At 54.8% G+C, this 26,964-nt stretch overlaps 1 protein-coding gene across 4 annotated transcripts in view; it reads left to right on the forward strand.

Moving 5' to 3' along the window:
• The window catches only part of Disc1 (DISC1 scaffold protein), a 227,927-nt gene that overhangs the window by 195,891 nt on the left and 5,072 nt on the right, over window positions 1–26,964 (forward strand). For 3 of the 4 annotated variants that reach the window (XM_047520403.1, XM_047520405.1, XM_047520404.1), the window contains one exon: window positions 4,948–7,136. In XM_047520403.1, coding sequence (XP_047376359.1) covers window positions 4,948–5,252 — 305 coding nt within the window. In that variant the 3' untranslated portion in view covers window positions 5,253–7,136. Of the gene's footprint in view, window positions 1–4,947; window positions 7,137–26,964 lie in introns of those variants that run through there. The other variant, XR_007104297.1, reaches the window with a different exon arrangement.

Below are 26,964 nucleotides of genomic sequence, written 5' to 3' on the forward strand. Positions count from 1 at the left end.
GCTTCTCCGCAGTCAAGGGCCTTCCCTGAAGACCTTGTAGTACGCAGGTGGGTTTCTGAGCGGGGATTTTCTCCTTCCTCCTTCAGCTTCGGGAACACACCTGGATCTGCACATTTGGGGCATATTTAAAGCCCCCAGGGCAGTTCTGCTGGCTGGAGTCTGGGACGAGGCGGGACCGATCAGTCTGTTTGCGGTTGCATTTGCATCCGTGTCCGGGAAGCCCCCAGGAATGCTGTGCTGCCTGCTCGTGTGGAATGCCTGGCATCCGTTGATTAGTCCTGGTGGTGCTCGATGGCACGCAGACTAAGTGCATCCAGACTCCTGCGAGGCCCTCGTCTGGTTCGACTTTCAGATTCGTAGCCTGAGCAGAGGAAGGTGACCCCGTTGTGGGAGTGCGCCCTGCCCACTTGCAAAGGCTTTCTGCCCCTGGGGCTGAAGAGCGGGAAGCGGACCAAGGACTGTGGCGCACCCACCATAGGCAAGAAGGCTGTGCAGGACGGGCGGTCACAGCACGTCCCTTTGGCTCCCACCTAGGCCTGGGGGTGGGGAGGTTGGGGCCAAGTGCAGGGAGGGGCCCGAGACAGGTGTCCTGCTGCGTGTCGCACAGCGTGGTCTTGGCGCCGTGCAGGCAGCACCCAGTCCCTTGGCAGGTCCTGGGGTGGGCAGGGCTCCCTCCTGGCCACCGGTGGCTGTGGCCCCTGCCTCTGCCTCTTCCGTGTGGTCTCCCAGTACCGTCAGCCACAGTCGATTCCAGAGGAAGGGTGTTCCTGATAGAGGCAGCGCCAGCCGCAGGCAGCCCCAAAGCCTCCGGAGCAGCAGACCTGCTTTTGACTCTGCAGTCCGAGTGCTCGCAAGGAAGCCCGTTGACAGAGGATGCTGTTCTCTCCTAGAAAAACAGGACTCCGCTGAAAACTTCCCAGGCCTGTGCAAGCGCTGCCCTCCATGACTGTGCCCTGCCGCTGGACCTCTGCGGCCTTGCCTGTCACCAACGCTTCGTGTCACACACCTGCCTGGTGAGCGTGTCCTTCCTGAGATGCTAGAGCACGGCCCTGGGTGCCAAGCCCTGGGTCAGGATTGTACCTGGAGTGCTAATTTTCTTAGGCACAAAGCTCCCTGGTGGCATGTCTGCGGACATTGGAACTTGACCTTCAGCTTCCCAGGCATGGGTACCTAGGCTCAGCTCACTCAGCTCCTACAGCCCCCACCCCCCCTTAGATGTAGTGAGCACCCTAATTACAGAAGCCCAAACTCCATTCCTGGGGTTGTGTCCAGCCCTTGGACAAAACTCAGGGTCACACGTGTTGGTGGGCTTCAGCTATGAGCCTGCTGGGTTGGTGAGCAGAAAATCAGATTCCGCTCGACCCTGCTGCTCAGCAGCCCAGGGAGCTTGTTTAGATGGAGCAAGTGGGATAGTTTATTTTTCTGTGAATCTGTGAGACAGCGTGAACTCACACTGTACAAACCCGTGGCCTGGCCTAACCCCCAGCGCACACCTCCAGCCGCTGCGTTTCCTGCCCAGCTCCCCATGGCTGGCTGCTGGTCTTCTCCAGCTCACCCTGTGCGGCCAATTCTGAATGTGTGGCGAGAGCTGCGGAGGCATCGGAATGTTCTAGTGAAGGAAGGGAAGATGGGAATCCCTACCTGCACTTTCAATTCTCTGACGGCTTCACAGGGACTGTGGCGAGTGGTTTCTTTTATAAATGTCCTGATTTAAATAAGGAAGCTGTGCACGTCCATTGTGAATATCACAGAACTATGGAAATTTAAGAAACCACTGTCTCCCTCCCAGGGCCACTCCTGGGACATCATTGTGACCTCCTAAAATACCTTCTAGTCTTTAATGGCTTATCACTGTAGTCTCATAGTCTCATTGCAAAATTAGGATTGTTCCATGAAATTGTTCTGCAATTTGCTTTTTTCCCCTTTCCCCTTGCTCATATTTTGTCCTAGACTCTCTTCCATTTCAGTACATCCAGAATGTTTTGGAACTCCCATCTGGCAAGGAACCAAGGTGTTGGATGGTTAGAGAGAAAGATGGATCTCGTATATGTAAACGTGATTTTAATTATTCTAATGATTACTACCTCATAGGATCACTAATGAGGCTTCCAGGATTTCTGATGCCTCGCTCTGCCCTGACAGAGCAGAAGATCTGCTACATCTCTTACGTCAGGAAACAAACCCTAATGCTCATGGCGCCTCACAAAAGCCACTATATTCTCACAAGGGAGGAAGATTCTTTTTGGTTCCTTGCCCATGAGGAAGACTCAGGTCGTCTACTTCACAAGCGGGACAACGAGACAGTAGCCATTTTCCCGGCTTCCCTGTAGAGTTGTGCTCTCAAGTCCCATTTTCCAGGCTCCTCTGCTATCACTAGGACTTAGGCTTCCCTTCTGCCTCCATCTCTGTCTCCTCTGCTGAGTCATCTTGGATTCCCGGAACGACAGGTCTGATCCATGCTGTCTTTGGATGAGTCCAAGTCACAGTCCCCACAAGAGCTTTCTCCCAGCCCACGAGCCCCACCCCAAATCCTGGGACTTGGTGGACAGCCGGTGCCTGAACCAACCCCGGCCCTCACAGACCTCAAGTCCTCGGGTGACCGAAAGCTCGGTTCTTGTCCCCGATGCCGATTCATTAATGAGGACAGGCCTTGAGAAAAAGAAAAAGAAGGTTCGCTGCTTTGCTAGCCTAACAGAAGCACAGGGACTTCTGGCCCTGAGGCTGATTCTCCCACCAGGGAGAAATGGGGGCTTTTAAAAGAGGTGATCAGAGGCTGCGGTCCAGGTGTTCTCTGTCCAGAGTTGTAGCTCGCTTGTTAATTTGGGTGACAGTCATTTCTAGACCTTCTGGATCACCCCGTCCTGAGGTGGACGTGTGCTCAGGGAAGGTACTCCGCCTAGGATGGGCAAGAAAGGCTATCCTGCTTCCCCTCCCCAGGTTAGGGAGCGGGGAGAGGGGAAGAGAAATAAGCCTCGGTGGCAGAGCAGCCAGGGCGGTACCCAAGCGTGACGTGGGCCACGGTTCCCCTTGAGCCCCTGAGGACGGGGCCAGGCAGGCGGGCTTGCTTCCTGTGGCTGCGCCGACTCCAGTGCCTCTCAGCTGCGCACCGGGACCTCTGTGTCTGGTTTTGGGGTGGGTGGCTGGAGCTGGTGTGCTGGACCCCAGCATCGGCCTGAGCTGGCACTCGGGTGACGAGGGTTAGCGGGAGCGTCGTGCGAAGGCCGACCTGGGTAATTGTGCTCCAGTCATTTCCCTTCGCAGCTTTATTCTCTTTAAACTTTTCAGTTCATTCTGCCAGCGCCCGAAGTTTTACAGGTTTAAAGAAACCTCACATTTTGGTTCGACTCCTCTCTACAAACCTTGGCCGTGGCTTATCAGATTGCACACAGCGGTGTGCAGTTCCAGGCTGCAGAGCAGAGGTAATTAAATCCCAGGGGCTCCTCGGGATTCACAGGCCACTTTCCTTCCTTGCTTACTCTTCATAATGGAGCCAGACTCTGTGATGGATTGAGCCTGGTATTTGTTCTGGGACCACTTAGGCTTTTGCTTGCATAACATTTTCACTGAAGACGAGTACAGATGAAGGAGAACAAAGCTTCTTTAGAAAGAAGAAAGAAAAGAGAGAGTAACTGGGTTTTTTCCTCTCTTGCTTTCCCAGCCCTGCTCTCATCCCCCTCAAGTTCAAGTGAACCTGTGTAGAAAATGCCTGTGAATGACAGGCAGCCTCAGGCCAAGAGCTGCCTGGAGCTTGCAGGACCCCTCCTGCTGCCGGGCAGAGGCTCCTTCGCCTGCCCCAGGTCCTCTGAGCTCCTCCTTCTGGAGGGGAGCTTCCCACAGCCCCGCCCTGCCGGTGCCACTTTCTGCCGCAGTGGCATTGCTTCCCGTGGGCAGCCTTGCGGGGGCCCGTGAGCAGCCCTTCTCCCTGGCCGCCTTCCCCAAGCTTCCTCCATGTCTCGTCTGGAATGTTCCAACAGCCTGACGGCCTGTGATGATTTAGCCCTTCCCTTCCCTTTCCCTTCTTTCTGGTACTGGGAATTGAACCCAGGATGTTTTGCCCCTGAATCACATCCCCAGCACTTTTTATTATATATTTTGAGATAGGATCTTGCTGAGTTGCTGAGGCTGAACTTGAACCTAGGATCCTCCTGGCTCAGCCTCCTGAGCCACCGGGATCACAGGCATGGCCACTGCTTGGGTCAGGTAAACCTGTTAAGAGAAGTGCCTCGTCTGTGCTGTATTATGATTTGCTGAGTTCTTTGTGACTTTTCTCTATGTGAGAAATGACTCTGTAAGCTATGAAATTAAGAACCCCTCAGTTTAAAAGAAACCAACCTACCCAGAAAAGGCTGGTGCCTGCACTCCATCAGATCTGGGAGGATACCAACGGGGACAGCAGGTGAGACTCAGAGCAGGTTCAAAGTCGTCCCTGAGAAGCCAGGTTTGAAGGTTTGCAAAAGGCGGCCAGGCTGGTCAGTGGTCAACAGGGCCCACAGTTCCTGCTGTTGAGCTGGCCCTGCGTGGCCCTGCGTACTTACGGTGGCCCCGAGTCCTGGATTTCTTGGGGAGGCTCTGTTTGCAAGCATTCTTCCCTTCCTGCTGCCAGGCGCCTAAGTCTGACAGTGGCCACCAGGGCCTGGAGGGCACCAGTGTTCGGCTGGCACTAACCACACACCGCTGAGCATTCCCGCTGCCCTCTGTCTCCACCTGAGCGCCAGCCCTTCTACATTTCAGAATCGTACTTGGGTAGTTAATAACCTCGGGCCTCTACAGCAGAAACTGCAGCCTTTGTTAAAGGAAGTGTAAAATCCGTATCAATATTTAATTCCTACAATCTGAACGAGCTTGGAACTGCAGTCGGATGGCTGACCCATCTGCTCCAGGCGCTCGCTCTCGGGGGTCCCAGGGGCTGGGGGCCCACCACCTCCCCTGCTCCTTAACAACACGCACAGTCTCTCAAGGGGGAGCTCCAGATGGTGAAGGAAGCGCTGCAGGCCATGATCGGGCAGCTCCAGACAGCGAAGGAGGCGGGAGGGGGAGAGGCTGCAGCCTCCTGCCCAGCAGCAGCCTCCTGCCCAGCAGCTGGTGTCCGGGAAGCACAGCCTGAGGGCAGGGGCTGGGAGGAGGCGGGCCACCCTGTCATCAGGGCGGACTGGCCCTCCCACTCCTGCTGCCTCACTGATGTGCCTGGACTAATCGCGGAGACATGGAGCCCGGAGGTCTCCCAGCAGGAGGGAGGCCGTTTGTTCTCATGAACTGAAATGGGGTCTGCAAGTTGCCATATCGGGGGTACTGATTTTCCTTCTGAATGTCACCCAGAGGTTCCCTTCCCGAGACATTCATGGGCGTGTGCTGCACAGGATCTGGAGGTGCCTGTCTCTCAGCCCCTGGGGACAGAATTGGAGGGAATTCTGGTGGAATCGTGGCTCTTTTGCCGGGTACTGTGTTGCACTGGCTGCAGTTGGAGTATTTCCTGATTCAAGAACCTGTGAAGCAGACCCGGGACGAGGCCTCAGGACATCTGTCGGACTGACCTCTGGGCCTGTGCTCTGAGAGCCCCCCCACCCGGGGCGGGCGTGGCAGGGCCTCCCTGGACTTCCCGCCCTCCGGAGAGAGTGGATCTGGGCTTCCGGAGGATGGCCTTTAAGGCCCAGCCTCAGCGACTGCAGTTGTAGGGTTTTCCTGGTGGTGGGTGCACCTAGGGAAAGGATCCTGAGTGTTTCGTGGGGACGTTCTGAAGTCCACCACGGGGGTGGCGAGGGCACGGGACCTGGAGACACGTGGCACTTCTGAGTCTCTCGTTTCCTGCCCACCTGTTTCCTTCTGTGCGGGAGAATCCCTGCTGACCACGGTGCAGCACAGACTGGGCGGGAGAGCGGAGCTCCCCTGGGCACCCCAGGCTGCGGGGCTCCTGGGCGCAGCCGCACCGCAGCCCGTTCAGCCAGCCTCATCCCTGTGGCCCAGGAAGGCGCCCCAGAGAGACGCTCCACACGGCCTGGGGCTGTTTGGTAAAGACGCCGAGCCTCGCTCCTGCGTGGGTTGCTCAGCCCACGTCGGCGGGCACCCGAGAGAGCCAGCGAGGAGCCCGCTCAACCCTCCAACCCCAGTGTCCCAAGCCGGGAGCATCTGCCTGCCCCCGTAACGCCCCCGTAAGCCCAGTCCCTTCCCCACTCACGGGTGGTGCGGCTGGGCTCTCTGGGGAGGTCCTGGGGCAGACGTAGAACTTCGTCACCCCGGGTCCACTTGTGCGGAGCCTGGGCAGCGTGGCCACCTGGCACAGCCTGGCCAGGCTCCTGGGTCATCGCTGCTGTGTGTCTGCCCTCTTGTGCAGACAGTGCCTCCGCCTCCTGCAGCACAGTGGGTGTACATGTGTCCTTTCACCTTTCCATGCGTGGACGCTCGGGGCTCAGGCAAGGACCAGGCCTGCTCGCACCAGCCACTGCCCCGGCCCGGCAGCCAGGCAGAAGCTCAGCCTGTGGATGTGCTCACTGTTTCCCTGCAGCGTCATCTCCAGCGCGTTAAAAAACACGGCCTATTTGAATAACAGGTATAATTAGTTTGTTCCTGGACTCGATTTTTAAATAATGGACCAAAGTCCTGAATTGTTTATACTTGTGCCTGAAAAAGTATGATGAACTAGTCACACGGCACGGGGATCCTTGAATCCTTTCACTCATGCCAGTGGAGGAAAACTGGGTGTCAGGGCTGGCCATCCTGCCAGGAACGAATTCCTGCTTAGACTCGTGTTTTCAAACAGCCGCCCGGGCTCAAGGCACCTCGCGGGCACCAGCCCGAGGATTTTGTGTTGCTCACAGCTCTGCGAAAGAATTCTGTGAGGTCATGATGTATTTGAAAATTCCCGAAACTAATAACTTCCTTGAACGTGTCCCACATAAGGGTTCCTTGGTGCCTGTTCTGGTTTGGATGTGAGGTGTCCCCAAAAGCTCATGTGTGGGACAGTGCAGGAAGGTGCAGAGGAGAAACGACTGGGTCATAAGAGTCCTAACCCAGTCAGTGAGTTAACCCCTGATGGGATTAATTGAAGTGGTGGGTGCGGCTGGAGGAGGTGGGAGTTGGGTGTGGCTTGGGCTATATATATTTTGTATCTGGAGGGAGGAGTTTCTCTCTCTCTGCTTCCTGATCACTGTGATGCGAGCTGCTTCCCTCCACCGCCCTCTCCCACCATGATGTTCAGCCTCACCTGAGCCCTGAGGAATGGAGCCAGCCTTCTGTGGACTAAGACCTCTGAAACTGTGAGCCCTCAAATAAACCTTTCCTCCTCTACATTTGTGCCGGTCAGGTCATTTAGTCACAGCAGTGAAATACCTCCCTAAAACAGTGCCCCGGGATGGAGTGTTCCCTCCACTCTGGGCCACGCCCAGATGCCTGCGACCATGTGCTGAGCCTGCTCTCCAGCTGCCGCTTGGCCCTGAGTGCCACCCAGGAAGGCTGCTAAAGGCCAGGTGCCTCCTCTGGCCACACCACCTCATGATCACCCCACACTCTTCAGCCACCTGACCCCAGCAGACCCAGGACCGTGCACCCCCATACACACTCCAGGATGGATTGTCTGCCTATTTTTTATTTTGTTCTGTGGGTGGAAGCCAGGGTGCTCTTCCATTGAGCTACTTCACCAACCCTTTTTATCTTTTATTTTTTATTTTGGGACAGGGTCTCGCTAAGCGGCTGAGCTGGGCCTGGAACATGCCGTCCTCCTGCCTCAGCCTCCAGAGTAGCTGGGATTATAATTGCTCCCAGCTACAGAACAGTTATTGACAGAGCAAAGTAAAGATATCTAAGAAGAGTTAGAACGTGGGTTTAAAGCAGCAGTAAAGTTAAAGGTGTGTGGAGACGGCCAAGCCCACGCAAGTGGCCTTATGATGGCTAGAGCCTGACCTCGCTGTGACGTGTGTCACTGTGACACGGCAGGAGAGAGGAAGTGACACGTTTACTGCCACTTGCTGGATTGCTGCCCTCGTTCCCCTGGAGCTTGCTCTGTCACTCACAGGCTGGTCCCTTCCAGCAAGCTGGCATTTCAGGATGGAGTCGCCCCTTCCTCAGACCAAATCGATGTGTGATCATGGAGATGTCCCCACCCCCAGAAACACACTGGGCCACCCTCACGGTGGCCTCGGGGCGTCTGCAGATGGTGTGACCGAGGCCCAGGAAGAGCACTCCCCTCCCGGCCGGAGCTGGAGGGCTGAGCGCAAGCAGCAACCCGGCTGTGCCCTCCCGGTGCCGCCCTGTCCCTGGGCACCGTGAGCCTGGAACTTCTCTGTCCGCCCAGTTAGAAGCACATGCACACCCTAGAATCCTGCCCCGAGAGTCAGAAACTGGAGGAGGCACCCAGGCCCGCGGCCCGGCGAGCCCCCGTGCAGGGGAGGCTGGGACAGGCACAGCACCACAGCCCAGGCCACCCCACCCAGCGCTCCCACCACCAGGGACAGCCGCTGGCCGCCTGATGGACGCCAGGCCGGAGTTCCTGAAGACCAGAGAACAGGGCTCCCCAGAGGGCGCTGGCGAACCGCCAAGCCTGCCGAGGGGGAGGCAGCCGCACACCGCGTCAGGGCCCTGGTCTGTCTATGCCGCGCTGTCCACGTCCTGCCCGGTCTGGTCAGTGAACTTGGTCGTGTGGCTTATTGCTCCAGTGATTTAGCTTTCGTTACAGGAGATTAAAACCCATACGTAAACCAGGGTGTCCTTGGGCTCTCCTCTCCTGCAGTGTAGACGACAGAAGGACGCCAGGTTTTTGTGGCTTGACTTTGGGTTACAGGGTGATTAGTGTCACCACTGTTTACATCACACCAAGCCGTTGGAATAAAGCCGTGCTGTGAAGCGCTGCGTCCGTGTGCTTCCGAATATCAGCAGGTCAGAACCTTGGAGTGACCGCCCTGGACCCTCGGGGAGGGAACTTGACCATGGCACTGTGAGTGGAGGTGCTGCTGCCCTGGGTCACGGCGGGCGAGGGTCAGAACCCGGGAGGAGGGGACACCAGCAGGGAGGAGTGCACAGGGTTAGCTGGACGACCTTGGGGGACCGCAGGCTGTGTAAGGAAAGACCATCGCAGTGCCGCGCAGCAGAGGAGGTGGGTGTGTGCTCAGGTGGGGCCCTGCGCGTCCTGCAGGAGGGGACCCTCCAGCTGAGGGGACGGGGCGCCTGGGAGCAGGGGCCACGCTGCTTTCCCTGGCCCTCCGAGCTGCTGAAGCCGCAGTGCTCGGTGTGGGTTTAGCCACACTGTTAAGGTCGCACCCTGCGCTTCCCTAGCACAGGGACGCAGCTCTGATGGGGACCAGCAGCAAGGACAGCCCAGAAAGCGCCTGGACCTCCCCTCACCAGCCCTACAGGACACACAACCGCCAGTGCCCCAGGCCAGCCCGGGGGTCCCCCTTGCAGGAGGAGCCCCTCTCACGCTGCTGGCTTGGCAGGTCCCTGCTGAGATGCCGCCATGGCAGCGCCCTGCCCAGGAGGCCTGGCCAGCAAACAGCCAGCGCTGGGAGCGTCAGCCCTGCCCGGCAACCCCCCCGCCCCCCCGGGAGCGCACAGGCCTCAGGTAACGCGGAGTCCTCCCTTCCTCGTCTCCTGGGCCGTGTTTTCAGGATATGGAGTCGTCTGCAAGGATTCGTGGGGACCCGCCACCCCTTCCTTCCAGTCTTGGTCCAACAGAGGCTGTGTCCTAACAGGCCGTGGCGGCCCGTCCTCGTTCCCCTGTCACCGTTCCCTCTCGGCTCTGCCTGGGCCGGGGCCCTGGTGCTGCAGCATGGCGTCCTGGAGCGGACCTGCCATCCTGGCTCCCCTCTGGCGGTGACTTCCCGGTTCTGCTGCTCCACTCCTGCACCGAGCGGCGCCTCCTCCGGGCGCTGGGGCGTGGGAAGACCGGGGCCCAGGGGAGAGCTATGTGCCTGGCATGGCTGAGGCTGGCGGGACAGAGGAGACCCAGGGCAGCACTGGCGTCCTTCCGCGCGAGCCCGGCCAGCTGTCCGTCAGCTTAACTGACCTAGTGCTTCTTCCCCAAGAGATGGCACACGATCGCCGTGCAAGGCAGGCTCCTGCCCTCAAGCGAGCAGCAGGGGCCCGCGGCCATGTCTCACTGACCTCTGTGCTGGCTGCTCTTTGCCCACACTGCCGGGTCTTCAGACAGAATGTGGGCTCACGTGAGAACCGGGCACGACGAGGCCCGAGCAGCTGGGGGTTACGCTCCTGGCCACCTGTGGATCTGCGTGCTCTGTTCTTCCTGAGCGTCGGCAGGGAAGCCCACGGTAGTGAGGCGTGCCTGGACGTGTGCAGGAGAGGGGGTCAGTGTGTGGAGGACTCAGAAGTACTGCGCCCCACACATGCATTTAAAAACAAGGGGCGCCAGACCTGGTGGCTCCCGCCTGTAACCCCAGCAGCTCGGGAGGGAGGCTGAGGCGGGAGGATCGCGAGTTGGAAGCCAGCCTCAGCAACTTAGGGAGACCCTAGGCAACTCAGTGAGACCCTGCCTCTAAGTCCAACATAAAACAGGCCTGGGGATGTGGCTCAACGGCTAAGCACCCCTGGGTTCAATCCCCAGAACCAAAAGTAAAATAAAATAAAGATGAGGCGCGTGTCTTCTGTGGGGACCGACAGAACCGGCCAAAGGAGCAGGAAGCCCGGAGGACGTGGGGGCCTGTCTGCAGGGCTCGACCCTGGGGGCGCCCGCTGCTCTGGCTGCCGCTTTTCTGGTACAAAAGGGGTGTTTCTGCGGCGCGATCCTGTGGACCTTCCCATCCACCATGGTGGTCTTGGGGGCACTCGGATGCTGAGGTGGAGAGCGCCTGGTACCTTCTACGCAGCAGCACTGAGGGGCCAGCCTGGTGGACACCAGTCGCCCCCTGGCTGAGCGGCTTCCGGCCCCCGCCCTCCTTCCACCACCTGGCCCGCCCACTGGGGATCCTGAGCCCCAGGCAGCGTGGGCCCGTGGGCTGGCCCGTGGGCCCCGTGGTGCACGGCTGAGCCGCCCTCAGAGTGGCCACTCCCACGTCAGCGAGGTCGCTGTCGTGTCTGGGCACCATCTTCCGCCTGGCCGCTCTGGGGAGAAGGGCGTGGCGTGCCCGACTGCCTGGAAACCCACAGGTGGGCTCAGAGGCCACGTGCCTCTTCACTCGCTCAGCAGGCCTCTGCTCCTGGGGACAATGGCATCTGTTATAGCCACACGCTGGGACAAGGGGACGGACCCGCCTCTGCACCTGCCTAACCCTGAGCAGACACAATCCCAGGCCCGGGATCCCCCGCCTGGACAGAGGCAGCGAGCGCTGTGCTGGTCCACACTCCACCAGTGGGAGGCCTTGGGGGCCCAGAGGGACACAGGCGACTGGGCTCTGGGCGAACTCCCGAGGGGCGAGCGGGTTTGAATGACGACAGGGCAAAGCAAGCCCTCTTAGAAAATGCGTTGCAACCCATGAGGGAAAGCAAGGCCTGGGGTGAGGCTGGACGCAGACAGCATCGGTCGGTCAGGGCCCCCATTTATCGCTGACTGCGGGAGAGTCTGCACAGAAGCCAAGAGCAGGGGCCCTGGTTTTGCCCAGGCTGACCAACTCCTGTGCAGTGCACAACCCCCTCCCCTGTGCAGGGCTCCCGCCTGCGGCCGGCCCGGGTTGTTTCCAGAGAGTAAATGTGCCTTCCAGAAACAGGGCCTGAGACGGTTAAAGATTTTAAAACTGGCTCTGAAGTCAATTTCAAAAAGGGGTTTCAAAAATGCGTTGCAGCCCAGCATGTCCCTGGGGAAACCCTGGCCCGGTTCAGAGGCTCTCGGGTGGAGTGTGGAGCTCACAGAGGCTCCGTTTCTGCACAAGCCTCTCCTGGCCTCCATTGGTCCAGGCTTGTCAGGTGTCCTGTCCAGCCATGGCGTGGCGTCTCCTCTCACGCGAGGCTCGTGGGCCCCAGAGCCCCGGGTAGTGTGCAAGGTCGGGCGGGGCTAAGTATCCAGAAAAGGAAAAACCCATCCCAGTAACTCAGGAAGAAGGAGAAACAGGAGGAGAAGGAGGCGAGCCATCCAAAGAGACTTAATAACGGCAAATCTGAGGAGTAAGATGCATTTTCTAAGGGACATAAGGAAATGGAGTATTAGATTCAGGACGGGTTGCAAGGAACGATTCCTCTTCAACAGGAAAGGCAGACTTTGGGCACTGAAAATAGGTTTCTTCAGACCCCCTTGGATGTCGGTAACCGAATCAGTGTCAAACATAACCATATCGCAAACCTGAATCAGGAAAAACTCTGAGAACTCAAATGGGCTCACTTTTGCAAAACCCAGTAATTTGCACACGACCCCGGTAGGCAAGAGGCTGGCTGAACTACCCATGAAGCCTAGGCGGAGGGTGACGGGTGACTGCACAGGTGGAAAGCGGATGTCACTGGAATGTGGGCGTGGAGCCCCCTGTGACTCAGCTCCCTGTCACTCAAACGGACACCTGAGACGATCATCCTGTAGAGAGGAGCTCACCTCGGCTCCAGTTCTGGAGGCTCAGTCCCTGGCTGACTGGCCCTGGTGCCCCAGGATTTGGTGGCCTATGGCTGTGGGCACCCCCGGAGCAGCCCACCTGCTCACCTCACGACCAGGAGCAAGAGAGGAGAAAGGGCCCAGGGCAGCCAGTCCTTGGAGGTCACACCCCCGATGACCCAAGACCCCCACTAGGTTCCCCCAGCGGTGCATTCTGGGGACCCGGCCTCTAGGTCCCTGCAAGGGTGATCAGGCAATTGCATCCCACGCTGAATTCTTGAAGAGATGTTTGAAAGAATTCCTCCAGAGGGGCAAAGACTGTCTTTTTGTTCCATTGTAAACCCCAGCTGCTAATCCGTGCCTGGCCGTGGACGGCCTGTCGGTGCCGTCGATGGAGGGAGATGACTGAAGAAAGGAAGGAGGGGGACTGCCCATGTTCCATCCAGCGTTGTGGCCGGCGCGGGACCCGAAAAGCCAGCACCGCAGGCCCGGGCTCACGTTCACAGGCCGTGATGTCTTGCGTGTGACAGTCTAAGCTGGGGGGCTGGCCTAGCGGCACGAGAGCAGCCCCCGGGTGCAGTTGGAGCCCGCGGGGGCGTTTTGCGGCTGGTGGGCCTGCTTCCTTCCTGCTTCGGATGCTCCCTAACGTGGCAGTGTTCGGTGTGTTCTCTGGTGAGGGAGGATGATGGTCCTGTAGAGGTGTGGGGAGGTGACGGAGGCAGGCGCCACCTTGGGGAGGCTGAGACCGGCTGGCAGCCCCTGTGGACCTCGCAGTCCTGAGTCCAGCTGCCCAGTGCTGGCCCAGGGGACACGGCTGGCTGCTTTTCCTCCAGCCTGCTGCCGGGTTGTGTGTGGACCTTTGGATCCCCCCCAATCAGAGGACTCAGCGTCCCCGCCAGCTCCCCAGGCCCCGGAGGCTGCCGCCACCCTGTGGCGCTCTGGATCCGTGTGCCCGGCTCCGTGCAAATCCATCTTGGAAGTGGGGCGCTGGAGGAGACCAAGTGCTGGATCCAGATGGTGCTGGATCAGCCCCCGCGGACTCCCACTCGCCAGGAATATGCTTATAAAGCAGGAAGAGGAAGGGGTCCCTGGAGGTTTCCAAACATCCCGAGAGAAGCTGGAGGAAGAGGCTGGCGGGGCAGGAGAGGAGCCCTGGGCCCCACCGCCCAGTCACCCGCTGGCCTGCACAGGAGCCCGAGGGTCAGCTGGCACCTGGATGGCTAAAACCTGGGTCCCCCGCCTCGGGCTGAGACACTGGCTGTGCAGTGCCGTCTGGAGCCGAGGGACGTGCTCTCCTGACCGCCAGCCTCGGGTGGGCAGAATGGCGTTCACTCACGGGTGCAGGAGGAGGTAGAGGCTGCTACAGTTCCTGTACTACAGACAAGGACAGCGGCAGAGAAGTTGAGATGCTTTTAGAAATTGTCCAAGATGGCACACCTGGTGGGTGGCAGGTTTGAGCCAAGCACTCAGGATGGCAGGGTGGGTGCTTTCACCCTGTGCTGGATGGCCTTCACACTGAGGGAGGCCACCTCTGGTCTCTGGCCTCTCCATCCTAGACAGGCACATCTGCTGCTTCCTACCGACTGGGGCCCCCGCCCTTCCCAGCCCTGGTCTCTCCTCTCTGGCTTATCCCGGTCTGCCAAGGATTTGCCGTGCATTGCCGTCCTTGTCCCCACCAGAGCTGTGACGGTCACTTCCTCTGTTCTGTCAGGGCAGCAAGCCTGTCGTTAGGCCCCAGCGTCTAACAAGGATTTGAGTGCAAGCTCACTGGAGGTGACCCGGAAGCTGGGGCGTGGGGCGTGGGGACAGAGAGAAAGGGACCCGGGCAAAGGCTTGCAGCCAGCGGGTGGCCGTGGAGCCCCAGCTGGTGGACCCTGGGGGACAGCTCAGGGCTCCTCAGAGCATCGGCCTCTGTGGGAAGGGTCGGGGTGTCAGGGACACTGTCCCATCATGGGCATGCCCTCCAGGTGTTCCCAGCTGCCTGCTGTGCAGATGAGGCAGATGCCAGCAGAACGTGCCAGAAGAAGGCGCCAGCAGCCATGGGCCCCTCCAGACTGCGCAGAGCGCTGGGCCACCAGGTTTCCTTCCTGCAGAGCCAGGGAGGGAGGCCGCCCCAGCAGCCCCCGGGTCAGAGCTCTGCTCCAGGGGCCCACTAGGCGTCCTGCACCTGCGTCCCAGCGTGGCCGAGCCCCCCAGCCAGTGACGGCCACACCATGGTCCCCAGGCGAGTCTGGAGGGAGGGTCTTCCCTGTTCCCGTGTCCAGGCCCAGCAAGCCCCACGTCCGTGACGTGGTACCAAAGGTCAGCGCGGGCCGTCCCTTCTGCTGCATCTGCTGCATCTCGGCCAGCGTGGCCTCGCGTTGGGCAGGCCTGGATGCCGCACAGGCAGAGGGAAGCGAGAGAAGGAAGCAGCCAGGTTCGAAGGCCATGGAGCACACCCACGTCACCCAGCCACTTGTCTGTCATATGCCAGCGAGAAAGGAAGACGGCCGAGTGAAATAGTCAGAGCCACGGCAGCTCAGGATGCAGCTGTTTAAGAAATGTGAGGACTCTGCACCGAGGAGGGAACCACCGTCACTGAGAAGGCCCGCGAGGTCGCCCGGCAGGAGCACCTCTGCCTGGTGAGTGGGAGCACCTCTGCCTGGTGAGAGGGAGCACCTCTGCCCAGTGAGCTGGAGCACCTCTGCCTGGTGAGCTGGAGCACCTCTGCCTGCTGAGTGGGAGCACTTCTGACTGCTGACTGGTGGCACCTCTGCCTGCTGAGCGGGAGCACCTCTGCCTGGTAGTGGGAGCACCTCTGCCCGGTGAGCAGGAGCACCTCTGCCTGGTGAGCGGGAGCACCTGTGCCTGCTGAGCGGGAGCTCCTCATCTCGCCCTTCATTTTCATTTCTCCTGGCTCGTCGCAGATGTACGGCCTCTCTGCTGGGGGTGCACATGCACAAGGTGACTCGACTGGCCAGCACCTGCCCAGCTTCCTGCTCCTCCCTGCTCCCCTCCCGTTCCCTCTGCTCGCAGCCTCCCCTTGATTTCCCAGACGCCCTCCACCCCTCTCGTCCTTTTTCCTCTCTGGCTTCCACACAGGAGAGAAAGCAGGACCTGCGACCTCCCGAGTCTGGCTCATTCCACGTAACACAGTGGCCTCAGGTTCCACCCATTTCCTGCAAATGACAAGATTTCGCTTTTCTTTCTGGCTGGATGAATCTCCATCCGTTGTGTAGACCACATTTTCTTCATTTGCTATCTGTCCATAGACACCAAGACTGGGGACCCTCATTATTTTAAAGATGCGATTTCTCTATAGATTTGATGGAATCTTACTAAAAAGCAAGAAATTTTAAAAACTGAAATTTAAAAGTGATTCTCAGCCAGGGCAGTGGTGCATGCCTGTAATCCCAGCAACTCGGGAGGCTGAGGTAGGAGGATCAAAAGTTCAAGGCCAGCCTCAACAACTTAGTGAAGCCCTAAGCAACTTAGTGAGAACGTGACTCCAAATAAAATTTAAATTTAAAAGGGCTGGGGATGTGGCTCAGTGGTTAAGTGCTTCTGGGTTCAATCCCCAGCATCCCTCCCTCCCTCCATCCATCGAGTGATCCTCAGCTGCTCAGGACAAGGAGAAGACCGAAAAGAACCCAAGGCGCCTGAAGAGCTGACGGCCCGGCACTGACATTCACCCAGGCCGCTGCGCTGAGCCAGGTGAGCCGGGCGAAGACCGTGGAGCGCCAAGAGAGCGCGTGGGAGAGTCAAGCAGGCGGGCGCCTGGGCGTGTGGTCGCTGGGTCCTCGGCCACGGTCCTGCTGCTGCAGGGCGGGGGTGGTCCCATCGGCAGCCGTGGCTGGTCAACAGGCAACACCTAAGAGTAAAGCCCGAGTCCACTCGGGACAGAGCGCAAGCCGCGGTGGAAGGAGCTGAGGCTGTGCGGGCGAGTCACGGACTCCAGAGACCTCGGGTCGGCTCCTCCGCCGGGAAGCAGAGGCTCCCAAGGGACTCGGCACCACCCACAGTACAGAAGACTGACCCAGGGGCTTCTACAACAGGCCCCCTGTTGACAGGTGGGCCCCTGGGGAGAGCAGGGGAAGTCCCCGGAGCCAGGGGGTTGTCCTCACACAGAGCAGCAGACAGCCTAACTCAAAACTGGACCCAGACCTTTCGTGGGTACTTTCATAAAAGAAGTACCAAGCACTCAGCATCCCCATCAGCCCAGGAAATGGAAACTGAAATCACAGCGAGGCATTGGCCCTGCTGAGTGGGAACAGCAGGGACAGAATGTGGAAAAATGTGGACTCTAGACTCTTTGGCAAATTTGTGTACACTGATCACATGCATTAGTTATAAACGAACAACTCTTCCGTAGAGTAATACATATATGTAGCACCAAAAGGCACACACAACACTGTTTCTACCAGCAATCTTTAAAATAGAGGAAAATGGCAAATAGCAGTAATAGAAGGAATACTATACAGCAAGGAACATGGATAACTGTGATGCGTAAAAAGGCAGGGAGTTTCCAAACAGCATTGACTGAGTGACCCATACTAGACCAGGTTTGACAGTGGTACAACTTTATTCATGAGTAGGAGTTGGGACATAGGTTACTATTGTACTAGTGAGGATTTGTACACCATTCTGTGTAAGTATTATACTTCAATTAAAACTAGAATCTTGTTTAGAAATAAACTTTTCCATGGCAAAACCTGCCTCTTATTTTCATCTTCGAATTGCTGAGCAATCAATGAACAAATTAAGAATCCTCTGTCTCTTCTCTGGCAAGATTTTTAAAATTGTTTCAGTGCCTAGAATGTGTTAATCTCAAATATGTTACTTATATTTGATACCATGTTCCTTACTTTTGAACGTTTGTATCAAAACTATACTAGTGTGTGCTGTAATAAGACTCTAAACCGAATTTGTTCCTCAGTTGCTTGCTTGTTATCCCAATGCAATTAACAGGCTCCTTCCTCTTAAAAGCTGCGTATCTGAAGGGTGAAATTCTGCATTCCCGTGGGTATCTGTATACTCTGGCTCCCATACACTTTAATTAGGATTGCATTACACTGTTTGTTCCTTATTATCCTGTCACCAAAAATTTCTCCCCAAATCGTTCAATATTCTTTCCTATTGATTATTCTGACAAAATTACTTGGATTTTATCAACCTGAGAAGAAAATTATATTGACAGCCATTTTGTCATTTAGAAAGCCTTGTTATTGCTATAATGCTGAGTCTTCTCATGCCCAAAAATGTCTTCAAAATCTACTGACATCAACTGCCATTCTCTTGACATACAGAAAAGGAATCTGAATTTAGTCCTTACTCTTCAACAAAATGACAGTGCAATTTGGACATATTTTACCTGAGGGCTGTTGCCTTCTCCCTATCAATTCATTTTTCTATGCAATAGTTTATTTATTTTTTATTTTGAAATAGTTTATTTTTAATGATTTCTAACATCTATCAATATTAAGGATATCATTTCTGCATGTCTCTTAAATGCTTGCAAATTTTCTTAATTTTAATTTGATGAGTTGTTTTTGTGTGTGTGTGTGTGTGTGTGTGTGTGTGTGTGTGGAGGGTGTTTCTTCTTATAGCTTCTTATTTTACTGGGGTTGCATTCGCACACTGTGACACACACAAGCCCCAGAAGTTCCTGAGGAACCCCGCCGTCCCCGTCCCCACACCCCACGGGGACCTGGAGTATCCGCATGGTCTCAGAACCCCCCTGACCCACCCTCCTGGAGCGACCTCTGTGCTCTGCTCAGTCCAGCCTGTCCCCCGAGGTTGCGCCCGGGTGATCCGATGGAGTGGATCCTCATTTTCGGTGGGTTCTGTGTTTGCAGATTTGCCCACGATGTATCAGTCACCCCGAGTAGAGCAGGACCGGGTGCCTCTGGCCACACAGACCGAGCAGAGCGCAAAGCCGGGGGGTTGTGCTCAGCTCAGCCGGCCGCGCTCTGCCTCCGGCCTCAGCCCCCAGGCTGCGAGCAGGCGTCCCCGTCCTGGAGACTTAAACTGGATTTAGCCTCTTTAACAGACGCAGGCGCTCGGAATTCCTCCCTTACAGACCAGTCTCTGTGACTAACTCTGTCGTCACAGATGTGGGTCTGTGGTGATGTGCTTGGTCACCTGCTTCCCGTGGTCCCTGTTTTAGCTCCCTCTTCTTCCCGTCCTTTCCGGGATGATCACAGCTGTTTTAATTACAGAGCACGCGCTCTGCTCCGTGGGTTCTGTCTTCTGTCCCACTGGTTTCTCCTTCTAGTTTGCCCGCTTACTTTGGTCTCATGTTGCCTCTCGTGTGGACTTCGGACGGCAGTGGTCAGCCCTTCTCTTCTAATCAAAGCGTTTGGAGCTCCCGGTGTCCCTCCTGCCCCGCAGCACCGCCTGGTCCTGCGGGGCCCCCACGGGTGCTTCTGCAGTGGGACTTCCAGCTGCGGCCCACGCCTGGTGGCCTCCCTGTGTGCAGGTTGGAGCTGCCCCACCTGAGGGCGAGGGCGCAGGTGGGACTCTGCCCCCTGGCCTCGCTGGGGGTGCCTGGTGCTCCTCCCACCCTCCCTCGGCCTCCGCCCTGAGGCCAGCAGCTTCAGGCCGGAGGCCACGTCTGCCCTCAGGGCTCCATGAGGTCCCTGGGTCCGGTTGGCTCTCCACCCTGGCAGGGCCTCCCAGGAGGGGCTGGGCTGCCTGGGGCTCTGCTCAGCTTCCTCCCTGGGTCAGAGGTCAGCCTGGGCTCCCTGACTTGCAATGTCTGGAAAGTGGTCTTGACATCTCTCACTCATAAATTAACAAGTGACAGCAGGGGTGACCTCACATTAGCTGCTAATCGTGGCTTATGACGCGGTCGTTTTAGGAAACTTTTGGAATGTCTTTCAAAGGCTACCAAAAAATGCCTTTTGCCCAACCCCCAAAGCTATTGTTTCTAAGACTTCATCTTAATTAAATCATCCCAAAGTAGAAAAATATGCCTGCCTCAAGACCTTATAATAGCAAATAAGCGTTCGGAGCGACAAGCCACAGAGAGACAGGAGGAGTTAAGTGAGACAAGGTTAGCTAGCTGGGTGGAAGATCATACAGTCGTCACAAACTAGAGCTGAGATGTAAATGGATGGAGCTGGAGGATATCATGCTAAGCGAAATAAGCCAAACCCAAAACACCAAAGGCCGAATGTTCTCTCTGATACGGTGATGCTGATTCACAATAAGGGGAAGGATGGTTACGTTGGATTAGGTAGAGGGGAGTGAAGGAGGGAAGGGGCACGTGGTAGGAAGGACACAGGAGTGAAGCAGACATTACTACCCCAAGTGCACGTATGACGGCACGACCCGTGTGATCCTGCAACACGCACAGTCAGAGAAATGGGCGATGACACTCCATTTCTGTGTGATCGATCAATATGCATCAATGCCTTTTACTGTCATGGACAACTAATTAGAGCGAAGAAAAAAATCAATATAAAAAGAAAAATCGTATGAACAATGTCAATATGATATCAAATGAAAAATAATACTAGATTTTGTGTACACCTTGGATGAAAGTCGAAACAACTCTGAGTGTGAAAAACGCCCTCCGATGCTCGCACGTCCACGTCGCCCAGCCGACGTGCTGGATCTGGAGGGACACTCCTGCCATGTCAAGTACCTCGGCAGGCGAAGGACGTTTTTCTGCACCCTGTGGGTCGCAGAGGGCGGGACGGATACAGAGAACCCCAGGAAAGCGGGCTGGGATGCCCAGAAACAGAGCCGGGGACAGGAGGGCCGGCAGGGCGAGGCAGGGCCGGCAGGGCGAGGCGTGGCCGCGGCGGTCAGGAAGGGCCCGCAGGTCAGCAGGGGCCACCTGAGCTCGGTGGCACTCACCCTCTCCTCGCTCGGGACTCCACGGTGAGACGGAGCCGCCAGCCCTGGAGCAGGTGGAGAGCCGCTCAGAGGAGAGGCCTGGGGCCTCCCAGGAGGGGCGGAGGGGCCTGGGGTGGCCGGGAAGCGCGGGCAAGGCTGCGCCAGGGCGCGCTCCCCTGGCATCCCGCCTAGGATGCGCCCGCCACCCACACCCAGCGCTCCACAGGCTTGGGCCGGCTCAGGCAGCCCTGGGGACTCCTCACGGCTCCCACTGTTGTTCCCAGTGGTGACTTGGAGCGCGGCCGACAGCAGTGCATAGGCTCTGGCTCGCGGTGTGGGCTCAGCACAGAGACCCCGCCCAGGCTCCTCCAGCCCCAGGTGCCAGCACAGGCGCAGCCAGTCTGTGGAGGAGCCTCACAGCCAGACCGTTGGACTGGCTCCACCCGGGCCATGGGCAGAGGTGCTGGGTGGGGCGGTCCTGGGCGGCGCTGCCCACCAGGCTCCCCTGCACCGACTCAGCTCCTTCCTGGCCTCCCGATCGTCACCCCATCAGAGAGGCCAGTCCAGGATCCTAGACTCTTCTCAGCGTGCGGTGGTCGGATGACCACTTTTTAGGTTTAAGACTCCTTCAGTCTCGGCGATAGGCACGTGAGGGACGTTACCATCTCAGGTGTTCCGCGTGCAGGCGTCCAGGCCTGAGTTCGGAGGGCTCTGAGTTCGGAGGGCTCCGAGTTCGTAGTACTAAGTTGACACTGTTGTGCGATGAATATCCTGAAGGCTTTTCCTCTCCTAAGACGAAGCCCCACCCTTAGCAGCAAGTCAGTGTGCAAGTCTGACTGATCAGTGTCCAGTAAGTAGCTTGTAGGAAATGACAAAAATTAATCTAAAGTGTTCTAAAAATCAAGATCGATCTGTGTTCATAACGGAAAGTGACAAATACAGAGAAGCGAAAAGAAACTAATTCGTAACTCAGTAGTAAATTTCAGGACTTTCTCTAAAGAAGGCTGGGATCATGCGGTTTTGCCTTTTTAAGACACGGTGTGCCTGGGACACCTTCCGTGCCAGTTCGGCCTGCTCCCCCGAGCAGCTTGGATGCCCGCAAGGTCCCTGCGGGCAGTGGCCCTGCGCTGTACACGACCAGCAGCACAGGCCGCTCGTTTTTCTTACATGAAGAACAGTGATGCTTGGGTTCGACAGATATTTCCATGTGACGACTGAGTCTTCGGGGCTGGGGTCCAGGTACGGAGCAGGTGGGGAGCGTAGGTCGTGGGGGCTGAGTGGCCGCAGGCCCTGCTCACTTGCTCTTAAAGCCCAGGTTCCCATAGGCCTGTGGGTCCCGCTCAAAGCCTTGGGGACGGCCCACCTAGAGGACCTGGCCAGTGAGCAGTGTTCCCACTTCATCACTGCCCTGGGCTCCTTCAACATGATTCCCACAAACTGCCCCCTCTTGGGGTCCTGTCCTGGCCCTGCCTCCAAGGAGCTGCTTCCCGCAGCGTGCCCACAGGTCCAAGGAGCTGCTTCCCGCAGTGAGTCCACAGGTCCAAGGTGGGGCATGTGGGAGGAGTTTCTAAGAAATGGGCCAACAGGCTGGCTCTTACCTTCTGTGCCCTGACCCTCCACGGAGAGGTGACAAAACTTCCCCCGACCCACTGGAAGGACGGGGCTTTTGTTGACTCGTAAGTCATAGCGTGAGGACTACCGAGGGTCAGAGAGTCGGATCTACTGGGCCAGAATTTGGGGAGCGAGGAGAGGAGCTTGGAGGGGCGGGGCCTCCCGCAGCTCCTTGTCCTTTGGGACTGTCATTGTGGAAGAGCCCTGGCTGGCCCCACATGAGCATGCTGAGAGCTCAGGTCAGAGTTCACACCCACCTCGCCCTGTGCATGGTGCTCCTGGGGACGCCTGGTCCTCGGTCACAGCCCCTGCCAGCAGCCTGGCCTGTAAGGTGGAGTCCCCAGCCCTGCCCGGCAGAGCGATGGAAGGGGCTCAGCACCAATGACTGGAGCCACATGCCTGGAGTCACCCAGTCCGCTGCCCAGCGTGTTCTTCACGGCGTGACCTTGTTGGGACTCCCTGGAACCCCGTGTGCCATAGGCACCGGGCTCCACCCTGAACCAGAGAAAACCAGGCCAGGAGAGGTGTCTGACCTCCCACGAGCCTCGGCCAGCGGCGGGCAGATGGGATTTCCTGGCAGCTGCCCGAGCCCCAGGTCCTCGTACGTGGCCTTCCCCTTGGTCAGATGAGGGACTCCACACGGTGGCTGTACAGGCGGGACCCACTGCCTTAGCTGCCCTCTGTCTTGCCCCGCTTTCCTGGCCGTTCAGAACCAGAGCCTGGCTGCGACGTCAGGGCTGAGCTGGGGCCTGTCTCCTGAGAAGGAGGCTCCTGGGACGCGGATCCCGCTCCCCTGTCCTTGCCAGCCATCCGCCTCCAAAATGCACCGGGGCAGCTACCGTCCAGGGGCTAACTTTATGTTGGGAGACAGGGACGCTCCTCTTCCAACAGGCCTGAATTTCCCACTGACCGGCCCTGCCCATCAGGAGCTCCCAGCAGCCCCTGCGCTGGCCCCTGCGTCTGGCCGTTCTTTCCCCTGACGCCCCCGCGGCAGCCCAAACTCACTTCCTGTCCCCTGGCGCAGCCGCCTGTGCCCGTGGCCCCGTGCCAGCCAGCAATCCCGCTCCCCCTCGGGGACAGCACTTCCTGATAGGAACAGGTGGTGAACCGTGGATGCCATTTTAAATGTTCTCACAACCACGCTTCAAAAAGCAAAGAGGAAGCGGGAGCTCGCTGCCACGCTCGCTTTGTCTAACCCGGCCGCCCGGGCACCTTCTTCCCACCCGGCAATCGCCGAACTCTCCTTACGAGAGAACTCTCCTTCTTTGTCAGAGCCCTTTATTTTTCATTTTTATTTTTTTTAGTACCAAGGATGGAACCCAGAGTTGTTTTACCACCGAGCCACATCCCCAACCCTTTGCATGTTTTTGTTTGTTTTTATCTTTTTTTTTAAATTTATTTTTATTGTAAACAAATGGGATACATGTTGTTTCTGTTTGTACATGGAGTAACAGCATACCATTTGCGTAATCATACATTTACATAGAGTAATGATGTTTGATTCATTCTGTTATTTTTTCCTTCCCCCCCACTACTCCCACTTTTCTCTCTATAGAGTACCTCCTTCCTCCATTCTTGCCCCCCTCCCACCCCCCATTATGTGTCATCATTCGCTTATCAGCGAGATCATTCGACCTTTGGTTTTTTTGAGATTGGCTTATCTCACTTAGCATGATATTCTCCAATTTCATCCATTTGCCTGCAAATGCCATAATTTTATTATTCTTTATAGCTGAGTAATATTCCAATATATATATATATATATATATATATACCACAGTTTCTTTATCCATTCATCGATTGAAGGACATCTAGTTTGATTCCACAGTCTGGCTATTATGAATTGAGCAGCTATGAATATTGATGTGGCTGTATCTCTGTAGTATGCTGATTTTAAGTCCTTTGGGTATAGGCCGAGGAGTGGGATAGCTGGGTCAAATGGTGGGTCCATTCCAAGTTTTCTAAGGAATCTCCACACTGCTTTCCAGAGTGGCTGCACTAATTTGCAACCCCACCAGCAATGTGTGAGTGTACCTTTTTCCCCACATCCTCGCCAACACCTATTGTTGCTTGTATTCTTGATAATCACCATTCTAATTGGGGTGAGATGGAATCTTAGGGTAGTTTTGATTTGCATTTCTCTTATTACTAGAAATGTTGAACATTTTTCATATATCTATTGATTGCTTGTAGATCTTCTTCTGTGAAGTGTCTGTTCATTTCCTTAGCCCATTTGTTGATTGGATTATTTGTATTCTTGGTGTAGAGTTTTTTATATATTCTGGAAATTAGTGCTCTATCTGAAGTATGAGTGGCAAAGATTTTCTCCCACTCTGTAGGTTCTCTCTTCACATTGCTGATAGTTTCCTTTGTTGAGAGAAAGCTATTTAGTTTGAATCTATCACAGTTGTTGATTCTTGCTTTTATTTCTTGTGCTATGGGAGTCCTGTTAAGGAAGTCTGATCCTAAGCCAACAAGGTGAAGATTTGGACCTACTTTTTCTTCTATAAGATGCAGGGTCTCTGGTCTGATTTCAAGGTCCTTGATCCATTGTAAGTTGATTTTTGTGCAGGGTGAGAGATAGGGGTTTAGTTTCATTCTGTTGCATATGGATTTCCAGTTTTCCCAGCACCATTTGTTGAAGAGGCTATCTTTTCTCCATTGCATATTTTTGGCCCCTTTGTCTAGTATGAGAAAATTGTATTTATTTGTGTTTGTGTCCGTGTCCTCTATTCTGTACCATTGATCTACCTGTCTATTTTGGTACCAATACCATGGCGTTTTTGTTAGTATTGCTTTGTAGTATAGTTGAAGTTCTGGTATTCCAATATCCCCTATTACATTCTTCCTGCTAAGGATTGCTTTAGCTATTCTGGGTTTCTTATTCTTCCAGATGAATTTCATGATTGCTTGCTCTATTTCTGTAAGGCACATCATTGGTATTTTAATTGGAATTGCATTGAATCTGTATAGCACTTTTGGTAGTATAGCCATTTTGACAATATTAATTCTGCCTATCCAAGAACATGGGAGATCTTTCCATCTTCTAAGGTCTTCCCTAATTTCTTTCTTCAATGTTTTGTAGTTTTCATTGTAGAGATCTTTTACCTCTTTGGTTAGATTGATTCCCAAGTATTTTATTTTTTTTGAGGTTATTGCAAATGGAGTTGTTGTCCTCATTTCCCTTTCAGATGTTTCATGGCTTGTGTATAAAAATGCTTTAGATTTATGCGTGTTGATTTTATAGCCTGCTATTTTGCTGAATTCATTGATGAGGTCTAGAAGTTTTCTGGAGGAGTTTTTAGATCCTCTAAATATAGAATCATGTCTTCAGCAAATAGTGACAGCTTAAGTTCCTCTTTTCCTATTCATATCCCTTTAATTTCTTTGGTCTGCCTAATTGCTCTGGCTAGAGTTTCGAGGACAATGTTGAATAGAAGTGGTGAAAGAGAACATCCCTGTCTTGTTCCCGTTTTTAAAGGGAATGGTTTCAGTTTTTCTCCATTAAGAATGATGTTGGCCATGGGCTTAGCATAAATAGCCTTTACAATGTTCAGGTATGTTCCTACTATCCCTATTTTTTCCAGTGTTTTGACCATGAAGAGGTGTTGTACTTTGTCAAATGCTTTTTCTGCGTCAATTGAAATAACCATATGATTCTTATCCTTAAGTCTATTGACATGCTGGATTATGTTTATTGATTTACGGATGTTAAACCATCCTTGCATTCCAGGGATGAACCCCACTTGATCATGGTGCACAATTTTCTTAATATGTTTTTGGATATGGTTTGCCAATATTTTGTTAAGGATCTTTGCATCTATATTCGTCAAGGATATTGGTCTAAAATTTTCTTTCCTTGATGTGTCTTTGCCTGGTTTGGGTATGAGGGTAATAATTAGCTTCATAGAATGAGTTTGGTAGGGTACCCTCCTTTTCTATTTCCTGGAATACTTTGAGAAGTATTGGAATGAGTTCTTCTTTGAAGGTCTTGTAGAACTTGGCTAAGAATCGTCTGGTCCTGGGCTTTTCTTGGATGGTAGGTTTTTAGTGGCTTCTTCTATTTCATTGGTTGATATTGATCTGTTTAAATTGTGTATGTCCTCCTGGTTCAGTTTGGGAGGAGCATATGTCTCTAGAAATTTGTCAATGTCTTCTGTAGTTTCTATTTTGTTGGAATACAGATTTTCGAAGTAGCTTCTCATTATTTTATGTATCTCAGTGGTGTCTCTCGTGATATTTCCTTTTTCATCACAAATTTTAGTAATTAGAGTTTTCTCTCTCTGTCTCTTTGTTAGTGTGGCTAAGGGTTTGTCTATTTTGTTTACTTTTTCAAAAAACCAACTTTTGTTTTGTCAATTTTTTGAATTGTTTCTTTTGTTTCAATTTCATTGATTTCAGCTCTGATTTTAATTATTTCCTGTCTTCTACTACTTTTGCTGTTATTCTGTTCTTCTTTTTCTAGGGCTTTGAGCTGTAATGTTAGGTCATTTAGTTGTTGACTTTTCATTCTTTTCTGGAATGCGCTCCATGCAATGAATATTCCTCTTAGTACCGCTTTCATAAAAGTGTCCCAGAGATTTTGATACGTTGTATCATCGTTCTCATTGACCTCTAAGAATTTTTTTATCTCCTCCCTGATGTTTTCTGTTATCCATGTTTCATTCAATAGCATATTATTTAGTCTCCATGTGTTGGAGTAATTTCTGTTTTTTATTTTGTCATTGATTTCTACTCTCAGTCCATTATGATCTGATAGAACACAAGGCAGTATCTCAATTTTTTTGCATTTCCTAAGGGCTGCTTTGTGGCCTAACATATGGTCTATTTTTGAGAAGATTCCATGTGCTGCTGAGAAGAAAGTGAATCCGCTCATTGATGGATGGAATATTCTATATATGTCTATTAAGTCTAGGTTATTGATTGTTATTGAGTTCTATGGTTTCTTTGTTCGGTTTTTGTTTGGAAGATCTATCTAGTGGTGACAGTGGTGCGTTAAAGTCACCCAGAATTATTGTGTTGTGGTCTATCTGATTCCTGAAATTGAGAAGGATTTGTTTGATGTACAGGGATGCCCC

Source organism: Sciurus carolinensis, chromosome 12, assembly GCF_902686445.1.
Source record: "Sciurus carolinensis chromosome 12, mSciCar1.2, whole genome shotgun sequence".
Lineage (NCBI taxonomy): Eukaryota > Metazoa > Chordata > Mammalia > Rodentia > Sciuridae > Sciurus > Sciurus carolinensis.